General features: G+C 38.7%; 1 protein-coding gene across 2 annotated transcripts in view; it reads right to left on the bottom strand.

The window, feature by feature from the left end:
- EXOC5_1 (Exocyst complex component 5) overlaps positions 1 to 17,894 on the bottom strand; it is a 40,647-nt gene extending 22,753 nt beyond the window's left edge. The window contains exons 1-8 of one of the 2 annotated variants that reach the window (XM_051209423.1): positions 17,739 to 17,894; positions 17,533 to 17,703; positions 9,231 to 9,506; positions 7,985 to 8,081; positions 7,792 to 7,946; positions 6,952 to 7,092; positions 1,336 to 1,412; positions 158 to 367 (exon numbers count right to left, since the gene is read on the bottom strand). In XM_051209423.1, coding sequence (XP_051074878.1) covers positions 158 to 367; positions 1,336 to 1,412; positions 6,952 to 7,092; positions 7,792 to 7,946; positions 7,985 to 8,081; positions 9,231 to 9,506; positions 17,533 to 17,703; positions 17,739 to 17,780 — 1,169 coding nt within the window. In that variant the 5' untranslated portion in view covers positions 17,781 to 17,894. Of the gene's footprint in view, positions 1 to 157; positions 368 to 1,335; positions 1,413 to 6,655; positions 7,093 to 7,597; positions 7,756 to 7,791; positions 7,947 to 7,984; positions 8,082 to 9,230; positions 9,507 to 17,532; positions 17,704 to 17,738 lie in introns of those variants that run through there. The other variant, XM_051209424.1, reaches the window with a different exon arrangement.
- Positions 17,895 to 20,638: the final 2,744 nt, after the last annotated feature.

The following is a 20,638-nucleotide window of genomic DNA, read 5'->3' as shown; positions in this document are numbered from 1 at the left end:
AGTTAATATTTATTGATGTTACTGGAAATAAGTACATTATTCCTCATAAGCCAGATGAACACCTATGAATATTCACTTTACTATATCAGTAAGATTTTATTATTGAGAGCTAATCACTTTTAAATTGTAACAGTGTATGAAAAACTTTGAAACTAACCCAGAAACATTTAGCGCACGTTTTTGATGCCTTTGACTTTGATAATAATGTTCAAGATGACCTGTTAAGCGTTCAGTTAACCAGTCAGATTCTCGTTTCATATAATCGACTAAATATGGAGCAAATAATTCCCGAAATAATTTGGACAGTTGCATTGGATCCGTAATTAAGGTTAACTCATTAGATAACTCAACAACCAATTTCTCAACGCTGAAATTTGCAAAATAGATACATAAAACTATCAGAATTTTATGTATGACAGCCAAAGTTGAAACAAGAAAAAAACTCCAATTAGATTTTTAAGAAGATACAATAAATTAACAGATGAATGAATTTTATTTATCATCGAAAACAAAACATAAACCATTGACCAAGAAAATAGCAATGTACGAGAAAACATGCAGTGAAATTGACAACATTTGCTTGAGTTAACTAATTACATTCATTCTTTTGAAAGTAGAGGACGGTAAAAAGGGTGTAAATGATAATGTTTAATTAACTAACCTAGTCAATAAAAACCGTGTATTTGGTTAAATAGTGAGCAACAGGTGTACGTATTGAACTTATATTTAAAAGCATTGACAACAGTATCGTCATAAATGACATGATAAAAAAGTCTACTTGAAATCTATAATGGCTCACAGTGATTAACATCCTACACTTACAAGCGTAAAACTTAAACACATAAAAGAGATGATTAGCTCTGAACAAAAATTTTATAAGCAAAGATGGATAGTGGCTAACAGTGGAATCTCAGACGCGCGTTTCGTCCTATTTGAGACTCGTCAGCTGGATGTACCTGCATCTCAGAGTTGATATTCACTCTGGGACTCAAACCCAGTACCGTTCGCTTCAAACGCCATCGCGTTATCCACTTAGCACAGTATGCACATATGCCAATAAGAGACTGATCAATTTCAGTCCTAAACATCAATGGGAAGACTCAAGTAAAACCACACCAAGTGAATTAAAAATTTTATAATTGTAGCTTATATATAACAAACATTGAGAAGGTCAATGAAATGTGCATTTTCATGTACTAACAAAGATTAAAAATAGTACTACTTTCAAAACTATTGAGATTCACCTAAGTAAATCACTATTATTCTACACAATATTGCAAATGAATATTAGATTACTGAACAAGAATATGTGTAAAACTGCAATCATATGCTTACTTTCGATATTCATTGTACAAATTAGTTAAAAATGCCTGTGCATTCAATTCTTCCTTCATATGATTACTCAGGTATACCTAAGTTGGAATAAATTGAAAAATCAAACAAATTATATGCTTAGAAAGTTCTGTGACGAGGAAAATAAGTATGAAATACGAGACTCTTGGAGCCCTTCTCTGGGTGTTTAGAATATATTTTTTACCGTGCATTTGTTAAACGACTGATTTACGGTAGCTTTGTATTCTCTTAATTATAAGCTTCTATTTGTCTCATTGATAGTTGTTATTATCTTTTCCCATCCATAGATTACTGCTAATCAATTATGAACCTATGATTTGTATAATAAATGTCTCAGTTTTGTACATAATATGATTTATAATTTACGCGTGACCTTTATACCACTGATTGATAATTTGAGAAAACGGATTAAAATCTCGCGTGGGACGTTGGTCGTTTTGAAACATACAGTAAAGTGTTAGCGAACTTAGTTAATATGAAGCAGTCATAAAAGATAAAATATAAGCTTAGTAAAATTACATAGGATATGCACAAAGCACCCGGATCAACTTTGCTTGTCAACTGTTATCTACACAAAAGGTTTATCTCCAAAACTATATGATAGTAGTACATTATATGTCTTCGAAGTGTTGATCATGTGAGGTGGAGCAGTGTTAAAACTACGCATCATTTCGTAATTAAGAGACGCATGGCAATCAATGAACTTGTGTGCCCAAACTGATCGGTGTAACTTGGTTGTGTTTAGGGCATGTCAAACGATCATTCGATTATATTGTTCTGGTTGAATTGGAAATAAATTCATAGTAAGTTGAGTGAAACTCCGCCTGCAGCTCTTATAGGGTTACTGCTGGTCCCAAGCCCGGGTAAAGGAGGAGGGTTGGGCATGGGGTTAGCGTCCCCATCCCGTAGAAAACCAACTCGCTAAAAAAACGCTTACCAGAAAAAATAATCCAAACCATTTTAACTCTGCCCTGGGAGTTAGAAGGTCTTCATTTAGAAGAATCATGACGCTTCATGGTGAAAGCAGAGTTCCTTCGGAACCCACGAGGCCGATGCCCCTTCTAACAACCAGAGCAAAAATTTTTATAGGTACATGGAACGTTCGAACAATGTGGGAAACCGGGAAGACCAGTCAAATATCAATGGAAATGAGGAGATACAACTTAGCAGTACTGGGAATCAGCGAAACCCACTGAACCCAAGCAGAACAGAAAAGGCTAGCTACGGGAGAGATGCTGCTATACTCCGGTCACGAAGAGGACAATGCTCCACACACTCAGGGAGTCGCTCTTATGCTGTCCAAAGTAGCACGAAATGCACTTGTACGATGGGAATCTCACGGATCCAGAATCATCAAAGCATCATTCAAAACAAAGGAGGGCATCACTATGAATATAATCCAGTGTTATGCACCCACCAATGATAGCAACGACGACATTAAAGATCAGTTCTACGAGCGGCTGCAGTCAATCATTGAGAAATGCCTAAGAAAGGACCTCACCATTCTGATGGGAGATCTAAATGCCAAAGTCGGAATAGACAACACTGGATATGAAGATATTATGGGACGACATGGACTGGGAGAAAGAAACGAAAATGGAGAAAGATTTGCAAATCTATGTGCATTCAACAAATTGGTCATAGGAGGCACAATATTTCCACACAAACGTATACACAAGGCTACATGGATCTCACCGGACCACACTACAGAGAACCAGATAGACCATATTTGCATCAAAAAAAAAATTCCGAAGGACAATGGAAGATGTGAGAACCAGGAGAGGAGCTGACGTAGCTTCAGATCACCACCTAGTTGTAGCCAATTTAAAACTGAAGCTAAAAAAGAACTGGACAAGTGGACAAACAGCAATACAAAGGTTCAATACAGCCTTCCTTCGAGATACTGACAAACTCAATGAATTCAAGATAGCCCTCAACAACAGGTTCCAAGCCTTACAAGATCTACTGAATGAAGAAGAAACTACTATGGAGGACAACTGGAAAGGCATCAAGGAAGCATTAACTTCAACGTGTCAAGAGGTTCTGGGTCTAAAGAAATACCATCATAAGGAATGGATCTCTACAGAAACACTAGACAAGATCAAAGAAAGGAAGAACAAGGAGGCAGCAATAAACAACAGCCGAACACGAGCAGAGAAAGTCCAAGCACAAGCTGAATACATAGAAGCAAACAAACAAGTGAAGAGGAGCATTAGAGCCGACAAGAAGAAATACTTGGAAGAATTAGCAACGACGGCAGAAAAAGCTGCTAGAGAAGGAAATATGAAACAGCTTCACGATACAACGAAGAAACTAGCGGGGAAATACAGTAAACCAGAGAGACCGGTCAAAGACAAAGAAGGCAAGCCAATCACCGAAATTCAACAACAGCGGAACAGATGGGTAGAATACTTCGAGGAACTCCTGAATAAGCCGGCTCCAATGAATCCACCGGACATCGAAGCAGCACACATAGATCTTCCTATAGATGTCAACCCACCAACGACGGAAGAAATCAGAATGGCCATTAGAAAAATCAAGAACGGGAAAGCAGCAGGACCCGACAACATACCAGCAGAAGTACTGAAATCAGACATCGAAGCAACCACAAGCATGCTTTACCTTCTATTCAAAAAGATTTGGGAGGAGGAACAAGTGCCGATGGACTGGAAAGAAGGACACCTCATCAAGATTCCAAAGAAAAGAGATCTGAGCAAATGTGAAAACTACAGAGGCATTACACTACTGTCAATACCAGGGAAGGTCCTCAACAGAGTGTTGCTGAACCGGATGAAGGATGCAGTAGACGCCCAACTTCGAGATCAACAAGCTGGATTCCGTAAGGATCGGTCGTGCACAGACCAAATTGCAACACTACGGATCATCGTCGAACAATCAATTGAGTGGAACTCGTCACCGTACATCAACTTCATTGATTATGAAAAGGCATTCGACAGTGTAGACAGGAGAACGTTATGGAAACTTCTTCGACACTACGGAGTTCCTGAGAAGATTGTCAACATTATCTGGGACTCATACGACGGACTACAGTGCAAAGTAGTGCATGGAGGACAGCTGACAGATGCATTCCAAGTAAGGACCGGAGTCAGACAAAGTTGTTTACTCTCTCCCTTCCTCTTTCTTCTAGTGGTCGACTGGATTATGAAGACCTCGACATTTGAAGGAAAACACGGAATACAATGGACAGCTCAGAATCAATTAGACGATTTGGACTTCGCAGATGACCTAGCCCTCCTATCGCATACACAGATGCAGATGAAGACAGCCAGTGTAGCAGCAGTCTCTGCATCAGTAGGCCTCAGCATACACAAGGGAAAACCAAGGTCCTCAAATTCAAAGCGGAAAACAGCAATCCAATCACTCTTGATGGCGAAACTCTGGAAGATGTAGAGTCCTTCACATACCTAGGAAGCATCATCGATAAACAAGGAGGTTCAGATGCAGACGTAAAGGCGAGGATCGGCAAAGCAAGGGTGGCATTCCTACAATTGAAGAACATATGGAACTCAAAACAACTTTCAACCAATATCAAAGTGAGAATCTTCAATACGAACGTCAAGGCAGTTCTACTGTATGGAGCTGAAACTTGGAGAACTACAACAACCACAATCAAGAAAGTACAAGTATTTATAAATAGCTGTCTACGCAAGATACTCAATATCCATTGGCTGGATACCATCAGCAATAACCTTCTGTGGGAGAGAACAAACCAACTTCCCGCTGAAGAAGAAATTAGGAGAAGACGATGGAAATGGATAGGACATACATTACGCAAATCGTCAAACTGCATCACTCGGCAAGCCCTAACTTGGAATCCTGAAGGGAAGCGAAAAAGAGGAAGGCCAAAGAACACATTGCGTCGGATAATAGAAGCAGATTTGAAAACGATGAATTACAACTGGACGGAGCTAGAAAGGATTGCCCAGCACAGGGTTGGATGGAGAATGCTGGTGAGCGGCCTATGCTCCTTCACGAGGAGTAACAGGCGTAAGTAAGTAAGTAAGTTGAGTGAACTCCGCCTGGAGCCCTTTTGGGGCTACCGCCGACCCTAAGCCCGGATAAAGGAGGAAGGTTGGGCATGGGCAACATCATTGATGAACACGGTGGATCTGATACAGAGGTGAAGGCACGGATCGGAAAAGTAAGAGCAGCATATTTACAATTGAAGAACATCTGGAGCTCAAAACAACTGTCAACCAACACCAAGGTCAGGATTTTCAATACAAATGTCAAGATAGTTCTACTGTATGGGGCGGAAACCTGGAGAACTACGAAAGCCATCATCCAGAAGATACAAGTGTTTATTAACAGTTACCTATGCAAAATTCTTTCGATCCGTTGGTCAGACATCATCAGCAACAACCTACTGTGGGAGAGAACAAACCAGATTCCAGCGGAGGGAGAAATTAGGAAGAAGTGCTGGAAGTGGATAGGATACAGATTTAGGAAAGAACCCAACTGAGTCACAAGGCAAGCTCTCACATGGAATCCTGAAGGCCGAAGGAGGAGAGGAAGACCAAATAACACGTTACTCCGGGAAATGGAGACAGATATTAGAAAAATGGACAAAAATTGGATAGAACTGGAAAGGAATGCTTAGGACAGAGTGGGTTGGAGAATGCTGGTCAGCGGCCTATGGTCTGTTAGGAGTAACAGGCGTAAGTACGTCAGTAAGTCCTTTGGATCAAATGTATTTATCAGAGCCTGTATTATTATGTGAACGACTGACTACTATTCTGAAAACCTAAAAGCATTCTTTGAATTCATTCCAGAAAGAAATGTGCCTGAGAAAATGTTAGCTTATGGAATCATTTTGTCTATTGACAGGAACATCTAATTTGAAATAATTTTACATTCTTTTTTCATATATGAAAAAATAACTCAATCAAGTGTTTGATCATATGCATGTTTTATTTCAAATTATTTAATTATTAATGTAATTCAAGAAATGCATCAAAACGTTAACCATGGAGTCTTCCCCAATCTAGTTTGTGGAATGCTATTTGAATGTACCCATGTCACCAAACCATGTAGTGTCTAATTTCATAGCTCACTAGATCTCTTAGACCGAACAACCTAATCATCTCGTAAAAATAGGGTTTTATGGTATGATGTTGACGCTATTAAGCATTGAAACTATACAATCTATTGACAAGAGTAGACGGAAAAACACTTTATAAACCGACAGAAAATTAACTTTCAGTACAACACTGGCATCTAGTTAGAAAAATTCGGATTTCGACCTTTATCAATAAAGGTCTAATCCAACAAGAAAAAATTATTTTGCAGTATTCATACGCATATAATTTATTTAGCGATTAAGGTATTTTCAATAAGAGCATCCAAACTGCAACGAGACATATAAAAAAAATTGTTAGTTATATAAACCAGTTACTCAGTACGTAGTATCAAATCTTCAAACATCAGAGTTGGTTGGAAATTAATGAAAGAATGCTGAAAATAAAAGTGATTAAAACAAATCACATGACAATGAAGTTCAAATAAAGACCGAGTTTCCAGAAGTGTACTACCAACGATAATGTTAGGTAATGTATAACTGTCATTTATTTGACATACTTTTAATTTTGTTGTGAAAAGACTATGCATTAGTTGCATCAGAACTGAATCTGGTCGTAAAAATAAGGTCATAATTAGCTTTTCACTCGAAACCAAGCACCTTGTAATATCTTTAAAATGAATCTTGTTGGGATCTATTGTCTGTTAACAATAAAAAGAATGAAAGAAATGTACGAAAATTATGATAAGAATAAACAAATTAGTAGATAGTGACTATGGAACCACAACGTATAGAAAATAGACATTTAAATTGGAGAAATAAAAGCAATTCGACTTTTCCTACTCAATAAAAACTAGTTATAGATATTGCATATTGACTGTTTCATATTGACCTTTTACTCAAAGATCTTTTCAGAGGCCTTATTTTCAGTGGAACGTAAAGTGAAATTTCAAGGTTGTCTGATCCCAGTATGAACTTTTTTCATTATCATTGCTACTACATCATTTCAGTATGTTTTTTCTATTCATCTTGTGAAGTTCATCTCGTTGAGCTAATATGGTATGGAAACTTCGAGTGATGCACACTTATTCCAGACTTTGCTGATGACGACTAACTGGAACACAGTGAAGTAAGCACATTTGTGTTTTGAAGACATCTAGTTCATCTTAAAAACAGAAAAGAAGCACTTTTCAACACTCTGATTACCTGTGAGAAACATCATACTGCCGGTTCAACCCAGTATAGTCGGTAATCCTATTTCCAGAAATTCGATAATAAATGTACTGATCCTCAAGCTTTCTTGACGAAACTTTGTCGAAACTACAAATTTTTAAGCTATAAACGTAAACAGTCCAACAGAGAAACTGATGTTTCGAAAGAAGTATATAAAATAAATTTACCTTTACTGTTTCTTCAACCAAGATCTCAGCACATTGAGAGTAGTTTTTGGAAAGAAGAAGTACATCCGCTATGCTCTTCATTGTCTCAATATTTCCCGTAAGGAAATTTGCTCTAAATCGTTCAAGTAAAGCTGTATCCAAGTGTTGACAGGCGACTGAAATTAATTACGTTAATTACGTAAAAAGGACGAACCTGTTACTCTTTGTTTTGCATTTAAGAAACGTTCATCATCCGGTAACTCCAAGCACAACGAACTCAGATTTTTGAACCGAGTGGCGGCCTCAAGTAGCTAAGAAAGTAAGGTGAAAAACTCGTTCACTAACTTTTTATTCAGATACGCTAAACCTTACAATGCATAAAATTAAAGCACTAAATAAGATTTGAAATCTAAGCATGAGTATGAGTATTTAAAAAGTGCATACTAGAAATTTCATTTTGTCATCATATCTTTTAAAGAAAAATAAAATTCACTTTCATTCAGGATTGATAACCATAACCACTCTTCTACTAAGTTTAGTAATAACGAGCTGTCTTAACAGCTTAATTTTATACAAGCGTTTGTCACATAAATATTTCCCCTATTATCACCACAAAATCCAATTAATACTTATTTATGAGCACCTGGTTCCCTTCCCAAAACTGAACAAAGGACGGTTAGAAGAATATAAATTCATCATATTTCTCTAAACTGTTGTTAGACATATACAGACTGTCTTGATTGAGTAAAAACTGACAAATACGAAAATACTAATTCGGAAATTAAGTGTCTACCAATGACTAGTAAAATGGGTTGAGATACAAGTTTGAATTGTCGGTGAAAAGTGGCAAATAAATGAAGTGTCGATTCTAGGACGATTAACACATACAATGAATAAGATAGCACCTTATACAAAGCTATGAAACTTGAATGATGCAGTTTCACGATCAATTACGAAATCTAAGAAGTTGATACGATCACACATCAGTATGGTATAGCAAGGGTGTGCGTGAATTTAACAGACAAAATACAATGTTGTAAATACATATCTTACTTAAAAGAAGGTTCAATAAAATCGGTAGTAACAAAAGTCTACAGGGTTAAAAGCAAGTGGTTATATGGTAAGTAAACTTTAATAAGTAGGAATAAAATAAGTCAGATTATCTGAAAAAAAAAGACCACTAATCTAGAAGATAAATACAATAGGTTGTAAGTAGCTGACGAGAACTAGACGAAATAAAATGGATTCATGTCAATCTGCTCGAACTTTTCCCACTCTTTTTAAAAGAAATAATTATTTGTACAACAAAGTACATTGAAGTACGCTGCTTTGATTGTGAATTTTAGGCATCTCATATGGAGAAAATAGGATATTCTGACTATTAGAAAATATAAGAAAAATATTTGATTCACATAACATAACAAGGCTTATTCTTCAGGTTATATCAAAAGGTAACTTACCTGAGCTTCGTCCGATTGAGCGCTTACTACATTGGTGACACTTCCTCCGCCAAAACCCCAGAATTTATAAAATTCAAGTATCAAATCACGTGCCTCTTCAATTCGTTTTCTTGGCAAGTTTTTCCTTTCTAACTGGTCGCCTAAATGGACCAACTTTCCAGATACCATATGAACTTCGGTATCTAACTTGCAGAATTGCTGACTAAGATCAGTTAAATCCTTTTTTAACCTTTCGATAGCAGAATGAAATGACCGCTCATCCTCTCGACATTTTACCTGTGTTGTGAAAGTTCAAAAAACCTAAATAATTATGATAATACTTTCCATAAGAAGTACGTGGAAGTTATAAGCAGTGAAATTCATCGTTATTTCCACTTAGCCTAATCCTTAGTTTTCCTAAGTCAAAAACGAATGGTATTGCTAGAGGTTACAATGTATTATCACTTTAAGATGATAATTACCTGATTCAGAAACCTTTTAGTCTCATAATATACAATAAGACATCCATAATATTTCAGCATAGGGACACAAAACTTTTTGAACGAGTATACATTAAAGTATTAGATCAAAGGAAATGAACGAGATGCAGGAAAGATAAAGTGGACAAACAAACGAATGAGTGGAAAATGTAAAGTAAATGTAGGATGGAGGTTGTAAGTAAAACAATAGATGGATATATTTGCAGAATCGCGGTCACGATTGAACCATGTTACATAGAACTGAGAGAATGATCTTCTACTCATTATGTTATTAATTACTGGAATTCTATACTAGAACAGGTTATATCAGTAGCTTCCCTTGATACACTTAGAATGGGATTGGTTTTTTATAGTATTGCAAATCAAGAAAATAAACACAGATCAACTAACCTCATATCCATACCGATAAAGATTACCTGCTAACAACTCCAGATTTTGTTTGAGGAAGTGACGAATGTACAACTGATGTATCATTATATATATATATATATATATATATATATATATATATATATTGGTTGCTGCCAACTAACTTTAACTATTAAGGTCTGGCAGCAGTTGCTATCGAGAATATCTTCAATAGCTTAACATTTCGACAGGTTTAAAGAATAGTTGCCATCTAAGAGAGTGAACAGCCTGATGCAATCTAATTAGTAGGACCATATAGTTATCTGAGCAAGGTGGTAAATTGACAGCACCAGTTATTGGAGAGAGTAAGCTTTCTCTCTCTCTTTCTAATGAGAAACTAGCATTTCCAGACACTATTTTTTACACAGAGAGGTTGGAAGAGAGCAGCTTTGGAAACAACACAAAACTTCATGTGCTATTTGTCAGGTTTTAAATCTACAAAACACACTGTGAAATCGAGAATAACCACTAAAAAAAGGTTATGTAACCAGTCTCAGATAATATTTGGTCGACATGTATTGTCATGAAGTCGAAATTCTGGAGCGATTACTGTTATATCCTAGTAAATATTACATTACGAGTAACGTCTGAGACTTATTAATGGACTATTATTATTTATATATTCTCATGGTATAAATATTAGGTAACTAGATTATGTATATCTATATTCCCCTTGTTATAAGCTTTATTTTGACCTATAATTTATTATTGTAAGATTTACTGTTCTTAAGCTATGTTCAGTTTATTGACTACTGCCTCCCGCGTTTACAGCCACTTTTTGGCCTTATTGTGTACAAATATTATTTCCTATCATACGGTGCGTTGCCGTCTGTTTGGTTGATATATAAACCCATTATGTCTGAAGGGAACATATATTCAGTAAATGATTACATCGTATTTACAGAACAGTCATTCAGCTACAAAGTAGGACTAGACACATATGTGCATTGGTCCAAGTTGCCATACCTCATTAACACAACAAGATGAACACCGAATTCATCAAAGTAGTGGTGGTAATATATAAAAGAAAGATTGCATATAAGGATATGGTACAGGAAAAAAGAACTGGTTCATAAAAAGAAAGATATAAAATAATTTTAATCTCATAGTTTAAGGGAAAACAAACAGTGTATACACCGACGCGATTGTGATCGATTCTGAGCCATGTCACCAAGAGTCTTCAACCATTGGTTACGATAGTCGTGCGGATCCCAACCAAGTAGTCTGCATCTAACAACATGGCTCAGACCACATGTTAGTGACTTCAGGCACTGATGCCACGTTTTGGTTTGGCCGCCCCTAACTTTCTTCCAACCATCTGCAATACCGGATAGCATTGCATGTCGTGGTAATCGGTATTCAGGCATACGTAACACGTGGCCCAACCATCTCAGTCGATGAAGATTCATAACCTCATCAACTGATTTACTATCATTTCCTAATACCCTGCGTCTGACCTCACTATTACTTACCCGGTGATCCCGGCAGACGCCAGCAATATCTCTAAGGCATCTGTGGTCAAATACTAGTAACTTACGAGTGTCTTCTACTCTTAATGGCCATGTTTCGCTGCCGTAAATTAAAACAGAACGGACTGCCGCGCAGTATACTCGTCCTTTTATTGACAGACGGATACCTCGCCTTCGCCATAGGTGACATAAGTTGGCAAAAGCCAAACGAGCTTCTCGAATCCGTGCTGAGATTTCGTCAGACACCAACCCATTAGGGCTGATCAGACTTCCAAGATAAGTGAAGTCGTCAACGCGTTCGACTACTTCACTCCCTATCTTCGTTCGGGTGTTGACGCAGGCCAGTAATGAAGCAACAACTTGCATTTAGAGGTGGATAAGCGCATTCCAAACATTTTGGCATTGTTGCTCAGTGCTACTAAAAGACTCTGCATTTTATCAGCGTCTTCACCAAACAGGACAATGTCATCTGCGTATTCTAAGTCGATAAGTGGACCTCTACTGGTAGAAGATCAATGCCCGAGAATTCAGTCGATGAGAGCGTTATTTCCGTCAATAGGTCTATGATGAAGTTGAACAAAAATGGAGAAAGTGGACAGCCTTGACGGATACTACTTGAGGTTGCAAAAGCAGATGAAAGTTCCTAACACATGCAAGGCTTTTATTAGTTAAGACTAAAAATAGAAGTGTTAGAGAAAAGATGATGCTTGAACTTAAAACTGGGAACCCTTAAGTGGTAATGCCTACAGCCAATGTACTACTATGGGAGGCTAACATGTTCGTAAACAGATAATTGATTATAGAAGTAAATGAAATTCCCTAAAGTAATCAGTGTTCAGATCTGACCCCAACAATCTTTAGATTTCAGGGACGACTATTTCAGTTGTTATTACTTATGCGATCAGTTGTACGATTGGTCTTAAATAGTTAATGTTGACCACATTTCATGACAACGTTTAGATCTAACCAAAGCCACATGACGTTCATCTGTATTAAAACGTGGTAACCAAAAAATTAGAACGTTTTGAAGCATCTGAATCTGGTCAAAATCCCCAAAGCTTACACATAAATTTTAAGCACACTAGAAAGTCAGCGAGGAAAATGGAGGCGCCGAACATCCTACAATGCATTTTAAAGATTTAAACCACGAAATATTCAACTAGTCACGTTGAGTAACCTTTTAAATTAACAACCTCTGAATATACTTCATGTTAAGCTAGGAAACCATTATATATTTGAACCTAACCAGTAGTCATATTCATCAAGAACGTTAGAAAAGTTTTGTTGTACGGAGCTGAAGCGTAGAGAACCACTACAACCATTACCAGAAAAGTAAAGGTATTTATGCACAATTATCTATGCAACATACTCTAGATCTGTTGGTCGGATAACATCAGCAACAACCTACTGCGACAGAAAACAAACCAACTTCCAGATGAAGATGAAAGCACAGTGGTATTTTTCCTCGCTGAGTAAATTTGTTTGTTTTGATCGTTTATTACGTATAAAGACTACTGTTTTCACTTTAATTGAATTTATTTCAGTTAAAGTATTCGACTATCGTTTTTACTGTTTTGTCGTTGGTACTCTTGAGTACCTCTTTTTCAACTGTATCTGTTAGTACTTTTGGTCCTAGCAATCTACAGCTCTTCACTTTTGGTCATTGATAAATTTTTTTTGTTTCTGAGTATCATCACAGTTTAAAAAAGAACCCCTCCTAAATGACCGGACAGTGTAAAAAAAGCAGTTGTCAACGTCCGGGTTGTCGTTATCCTGTTGAAAGCGGCATGCAGTGCGACGAGTGCAAAGGCTGGTACCACGAAGTTTGCACGAACTTAACACCTGCTGCTTTCAAACGGTTCAGTAAGAAGGGTTGTGTGTGGCTTTGTCAACAGTGCTGCTCGGATGCAAACAGCTTGCTAACCGAGGCCATCTCACTGGTTGATGCTGCAAAGAAGTGTTTTAGCAAGCATAGTCGGAACGCGTCAAACAGCAGTCGATCTGTCGACACGCAAATCAACGTGAAGGAAACTAAGGTTAGTCCGGTGATAGATGACTCACGCCCGTCAAAGAAGGAAAAGCAGTCTCTAAAGAGGCCTGCCTTAAAAGCTCAAGAAAAGTAGGGTCTTCTGTTCCCCGTCTTCCAGATGGGGTCCAACAGGAAACACCTAGAAGCCGCAATCGCAAGGCTCGATCGGTTTCAAACGGTAAACATAACACGACCTCTCAGGTCGTCGACAACCCCTCAAAACCCAACACTAGGTTTGACGCAACTGTTATTGCTTCTACCAGCACCGTTGACAAATGGGTAAAGGTTGTAAGGAAGAAAAGTAGGGATATAAAAGAGAAACCTGCCCCCGTAAGAGTGGTTGAAAAATCGAAAGCTGATTATAGCGACAGATCAGCTATTTTTCATAGAATCAAGGAGAGCGATAGCTCTGAACCTAAAGCTCGTTTTGAGCATGACATTGTACTGATTAGGCAGCTGCTTAATCAACTCATGCCTCAAAATATGACCGGGGTCACCTTGCTAAAGGTGTACAGACTAGGGAGTTTAACGGACTCGAAACCAAATCATTCCAGACTGCTTAAAGTAGTATTCGGCTCTTCGAACAAACGTGACCAAATTTTACAAAATGGACACAAATTAAAGGGTTCAGGAGTCTTTATCCGAAAGGACCTACCGTTGGTAGACCGTGTTAAAAGACGGGAAGCCGAGAAAGAACTACAACATAGGTTAGACGCTGGCGAAAAGGACCTGAAAATTGTAAATTTTCGGGTTGTAAGACTTCGACAGAGAATGATGCCGAAGCCACTCTGGGTGAAGCACGAAGGCACTTAAAGAGGCTTCGGATCTGTTACACCAATGCACGAAGCTTACTTAATAAGCGATCGGAACTAGGTGTACAGATTGAATCTACAAAGCCAGATATAATTGCAGTAACAGAAACCTGGCTGACACAGGCTATAGATAGTATAGAACTTGATTTCGAGGGCTTTACGTTAATAAGGGCCGACAGAACACAAAAACGCAAAGGAGGGGGAGTAGCTCTATTCATTAGGAATGCTATCCCATTTGCCATTATCGATAGTGTATCCCATGAGAGTGGGACGTGTGAATTAGTTAGTCTTCGCTTAAAATGCAAAGGACAAGAGCTGCTGATTGGTTTGGTCTATCGCAGTCCAAGCTGTGAGGCAAATGAGATCCTGTTAAGCAGTCTCAATACTTGGTCCCAAAGTGGTCGATGTCTAATCCTAGGGGACTTTAATGCACCTAAGGTAGACTGCGAAAATCTGCGAACTAAATCGTCGGAGAATTCTTTCGAGCAGGAACTAGTTGGTGGGGTTATCACATGTGCTCTAGTGCAACATGTGAAAGAAGCGACTAGGTACGACCCGGACACTGAATCATCCTTACTAGATCTGATGCTCACTCATTATGTGGATGACGTTGCGAACCTTCATTATATGCCACCCCTAGGTAAAAAAGATCACGCAATCTTAATTTTCGACTTCCATATAACTGCCAGTCATGAGGACGCGTCATTCCAGTCCAGACCCAACGTCTGGAAAGCAAACATACCAGACATCATGCACTCGGCATCGTTAATAGATTGGACAATAGACCCAGAGTCTTCCATTGAAACGGCCTGGGATGCATTTCGAAATTCATACTTAAAAGTTACCACACCTCACATCCCTTGGACTATACCAAATGGGCCGAAAAACTCGCCATCATGGTTCATTAGGGAGGTCCGTATCCTTCTCCGTAAGAAAAGGAAAATGTGGGATAGATTTAGGTTACTGGGGACTGATGAGTCAAAATCTCAGTATCGAAAGGCTCGGAACACTTGTGCCTCGACCCTCTGTAAGTCTAGAAAATTGTACGAAGAAAAACTTGTTAAGGAATCCGTAGAATGTCCTAAACGCTTGTATTCCTATATGAACCAAAGGACAAGGAGAAAAGGAAATATTCCTGCTCTATGGGGAGACAGTACTGCTTCATCATTAGTGGAGGACGACTTTGGTAAGGCTCAAGCGTTCTCAAACTACTTTAGCAACGTGTATACCATAGAAGCGCCCTTCTCGTCAGCGTATACAGATCCCCCCATACATACACTGGATAGCGTGACCATTAAAGAACTCGATGTCTTTGGTCTGCTAAATAAGCTTGACATAGGTAAATCCACGGGGCCCGATGAATTACATCCTAGGCTACTGAAGGAATTATCTAACTTCGTTGCAAGCCCTTTAAGTACATGCTTTAATCTATCCGTTACGCAGGGTCGCTTACCGAAAGATTGGAAAAACGCCATAGTAAGTCCTGTCTTCAAAACAGGCACGAAACAAACCTGAGAACTACCGCCCCGTTAGCCTAACTAGTGTGGTTGTTAAAATATTAGAAAAGATTATTCGGAAGGAGCTGTTTAAGTATCTCGATAAAAACCGGATCCTCTCGGAGAAGCAGCACGGCTTCAGAATAGGTTATCCTTGTCTCACTAACTCATTAGTGGCTCGTGAAAGCTGGTGCGCTCTTAAGGACCAAAAGCTACCTGTAGACGTCACCTTCATTGATTTCAGTAAAGCTTTTGATAAAGTTCCGCACAACCGGCTGTTATATAAGCTAAGAAAAGTCGGGATTGGAGGCAATTTATTGATGTGGATAAAAGACTTCTTAGTTGGGCGTCAACAAAGAGTTCGGGTGAACTCAAAGTTATCTAGCTGGGAAACTGTCGTTAGTGGAGTGCCCCAGGGTACAGTTTTGGGGCCAGTGCTATTCCTTTTGTATGTAAATGACCTTCCTTGTCTCCTATCATCATCGGTCTTGCTATATGCTGACGATGTCAAGATATGGAAAACGATACGATGTAAGAGTGATAGCTTAGAACTTCAAAATGACCTGAAGAGATTATCTGAATGGTCTCAAACGTGGCAGTTGCCGATAAATACTTCCAAGTGTGTTGTGATGCATATCGGTCATCAAGGCACAGATACATACACGATGAATAACACTGAGCTACCTGTCGTCCAGACATATAATGACTTAGGAGTTATCGTTAGTCAAGACTTAAAGACTACTGCACACTGCCGTGCAATAGCCGCCAAAAGTTTTAGAACGTTATGGTCAATACGTAGGGCTTTTAGTCATGTTGACGCTAAGACGTTTTTGACTTTGTATACAGTGTTCGTTCGTCCTAAACTTGAGTACTGCATACAAGCGGCTAGCCCCTGCTTAAAAAAACACAGTGAGCTTCTGGAAAAGGTTCAGAGAACGGCGACTAAGCTGGTTCCCGGAATAGCGAAGCTTCCGTATGAAGCTCGACTGGCCAAGCTGAACCTTTTCCCGTTGTCATATCGCAGAACTAGAGGCGACTTGATTACAGTCTACAAATTGCTTAGTGACATGCCCTCATTTTTCTTGTCTTCAAAACAGAGAATTTACGAGGACACTCCAAAAAAGTTCACAAGCCGAGAACAAATTACTTGTCAGCTGACTATCGACTTTCCCATCGAATCATCAACGAGTGGAATTCACTACCTCAGCACGTGGTTGACGCTCCATTCGTTGACTCTTTCAAAAGAAAGTTAGATCAACTGAGAGACCACCATTGCCAGGATTAACATAGGCCATCGAGCCTCCTGTCCTTCCCAAAATGAAACTGAAACTGAAGCGGATAGGACACGCATTGCAGGAATCTTCAAACTGCATCATGAAGCTAGTCCTTACTTGGAATCCTTAAAGGCAAAAAGAAAAGAGGACCCAAGAACACATTGAGTCGAGAATCGGTAGCACACATCAAGAGAATGAACAGCAACTAGGGACAAGGTCGGTTAAAGAACCTTGGTCGTAGGCCTACGCTCTTATGAAAGGTAACTGACGTAAGTACGTAAGTAACCATCTGATCAATAAATACAAAATTAGACACCATTTCTAAAAAGACTCACCTCCATCTGGGAACATTTTTCTTGCAGCCTTGACTTGAGTAAAAACAGTTCGTACAACGCACCCTCAAAATGTTCTTTTAACTTTTGAGGTTTTAACTCGGTTTCAGGAGTAGGAATTCCAAGTACACTCTTCGTCAATCGGTCCAACAACGCTACCCCATAATTCGATTTCTGAAATGGTAAAGTATGTGCAGGTTTAAACATACGATGCTCGGAAATGACAAATCTGGATTTATGGCTGGACACATCGAAATGTCCTTGACTTTAAATTAGTGCCATCCGTAAAGTTGCACATCGCACTTAAATTCATAGATTTTCAAACACTGTGATTAAAAGATGGAATGATGATAACTTATGTTTCCCTAGTATACTTTTGAAGGCTTATAGTTTGTTTTGATTTGGTTAAACTAACCATCCCACTTCTTTTAGTATTAGACCTCGAATGGTCCAAGTGGTTGTGAAAGGAATAGAAGTTTTCGCTTAACGGGCTTCTGTGTTTAATAGCTGTGAATCATCAATACCCCCATGCAAGAACATGGGTATATTGTCGATAAAAGAGGAAAAAGAAGTCGGTGAATCATAGTAAGATGCTATCCTAAGTCCTTGAGAATATGTCAAGTTTTCTTTTAAAGGACTCTTGGGAAGTCGTTTGGACTGGCGCAGCCGTTAGTGAATTTTCAGCACTTGGCTACCCTTAAGGGGCAGAAGTTATGTTTGTAGTTCGTTCCGTTGAGTTGTGTTTCCACTTTTGGGGTATTAACTCTTAGTTTTGTTTCTGGACCGAGTAAAAATGCTTTCACTCTAGGGTTTGTCATGTCTATTAGAAATCGATCAATAATGCTTCCAGGAAAACACATAGGTGTTTGCTACAAGCAGAAGAGACTTACTAATAAACTGTTACGAGACACAGTCCTTAATTCTTAAAAATATATCAATTTTCCTCTTGAAGAAATAGGAAGATCAGTCTTCGGAAATATGGATAGTAAACTGATTGATCTGAGTTGGCTTTTCCAATTTATTTTCCAGTAGAAACTCAGCTTTTCTTTGAAGATGTTCACTGGTGTAGTTAATGCAATGTAGTGTGGTAGGGTGCTCCAGGCATTGTGAAATGGGACCCCACTCCTAGTTTATTTGATCGTGGTTTTAGATTTTATTAGTGTGGCCTCGGAAAGAACTAGTTCTAGAGGGGACGTAAAGATTAAACAGTTTAACACCCAGATCGTTATTATTGATACAGAATGCCGGTATAAGGTCATCTCGCGTCCTAGGATGAAGGAAAGAAGTTTAAACATTTTATAGCGGTAAACAAATCCCTGAAACCAACTGTTCTGTCCACCCTCGACATTGATGCTGACCTAGTCGTAGGTTCTCGGTCATGCCATCGCACCAGATCACGAGTGGCTATATCGTTCTACTCATCCATTGTAAATGCTAACCAGCTAAGATCAAACGCTTCTCAACATATCGTATACTCCGATCATAAAAGTATTGCGTGTAAAGGCGTTTTCAAGTTCCCAATACCTGTGGAATCTTCACTTTTAATCACTCATTAGTGAAGGATATAGGAAGACCTATCAGTCACTTGGTTTACATACGTTGAACACAATTGGGTGTGCTGGTATCCTCAATGTGGAATGGACTAGCTGCTCACATCTCACATAAGTAGGGCACAAAATTCGAAACGCATCCTCATCAACGAATTCAGATGCTCAACGAATTGACCATATCCTTCAAAAATCTTTGGCAAGTAATACATTACAAGTCGCAGCTGTTGACAAGCCATGAATCATTACCACTCCTATTTATGTTCTTCCTGGGCCTGTGGGATCAATGTACTACTGGAAGTATACTAATGAATGTCACCATGCCTAACGTACATTGGTGCATTCCTTCTACGGTTAGTCTAGAATCTCCAACTCTAGGATCTCCAGAATAAATCATTTAATCGGACTTGGAGATTGATATGAGCACTCTCACTATTTATTGTTCTTCCGACCGTGACATCATCTGCAAACAGAAACTCCGATGACTTAAGCAGTCTTGGTAATTGATTGACGTAGGGTATTTATCATAAAATTGTGAAGGCCCTGACGGATGTGTCCGCTGAATCTCTACCATACTGTTTGAAATGACTTTTCGGCAGTCTAAAATGCCAAGAGCATAGAAAGAGGCGTGAATCAGTTCGCCTAATAAATCGGAGAGTAGAGACATAGTAACTAACAACTCGCTAATCCAACCTCTGTAATCGTAGTGGCGTTGGGCCTTAATCACACAATCCTCGAAGCTGAACATGAGATAATTGGGAAAATAAATATTCGACATTTGACATGGAGAGAAGACCAACGATGGAGAAGGCAGGAGAGATGAATTGAATTCAATCGGATAATAATAATAATAATATATTTCTGCATGTGCAGGTACACACCGTTTTTACAGGCATGATCTATAAATTACAACATTTGTCGGTTCATAAAATGTTTCCCAACTTATTAAGTTTATAGTTGTTATAAAGTGAAATCGCAGAGCGCTTGCTGTAAACTATGACCTTGATAGGACGCGTACGTCAAGTTTGTTCCAAATGTCAGAAGTTTCATAGTTGTGCTCTCAGTGCAAGATTCTGAAGAAAAAAAAGAGAAACGGAAGAGCAGCAAGGCACTTGGATATGAACGCCAAAGGTTGCTTAACATTGTGTAGTAGAACGGACAGGGGTATAATAAATTAGAATAAATTCATACTATGTCTTGTTAGAGTGAAATGAAGTCATAGGCTCCATATTAGAGAATGTACTAATAAGGAACAATGAGTTGTGATGTTTAACAAGTTGGAGTAAGCTCACATGAAGGAAGGGAAGTCAAGGTTGGTACAAGGGAAGCGGTTTATTAGAAGGGTGTGTATATAGAGGGTAAAGTGTTAAGAATACTAATGACTATATCTTTCGTCATCTAATTTTTTTTCCTTTTTTTGTCTATCCGATTCCAGCCACTCTATCCTAGTGTAAAAGTCCGAGTTAGCATGTTATAGGTTGTCTTAGTAGAATAGCTAATCCAGCATAATATTGGAAACATGAGTCTGAGTGGTGAGCGTAGGAAGACAATCTATATCACAG

This window comes from Schistosoma haematobium, chromosome 1 (genome assembly GCF_000699445.3).
Source record: "Schistosoma haematobium chromosome 1, whole genome shotgun sequence".
Taxonomy (NCBI): Eukaryota; Metazoa; Platyhelminthes; class Trematoda; order Strigeidida; family Schistosomatidae; genus Schistosoma; species Schistosoma haematobium.
The sequence above is the reverse complement of the archived record's forward strand: the minus strand, read 5'-3'. Positions and strand labels throughout refer to the sequence as shown.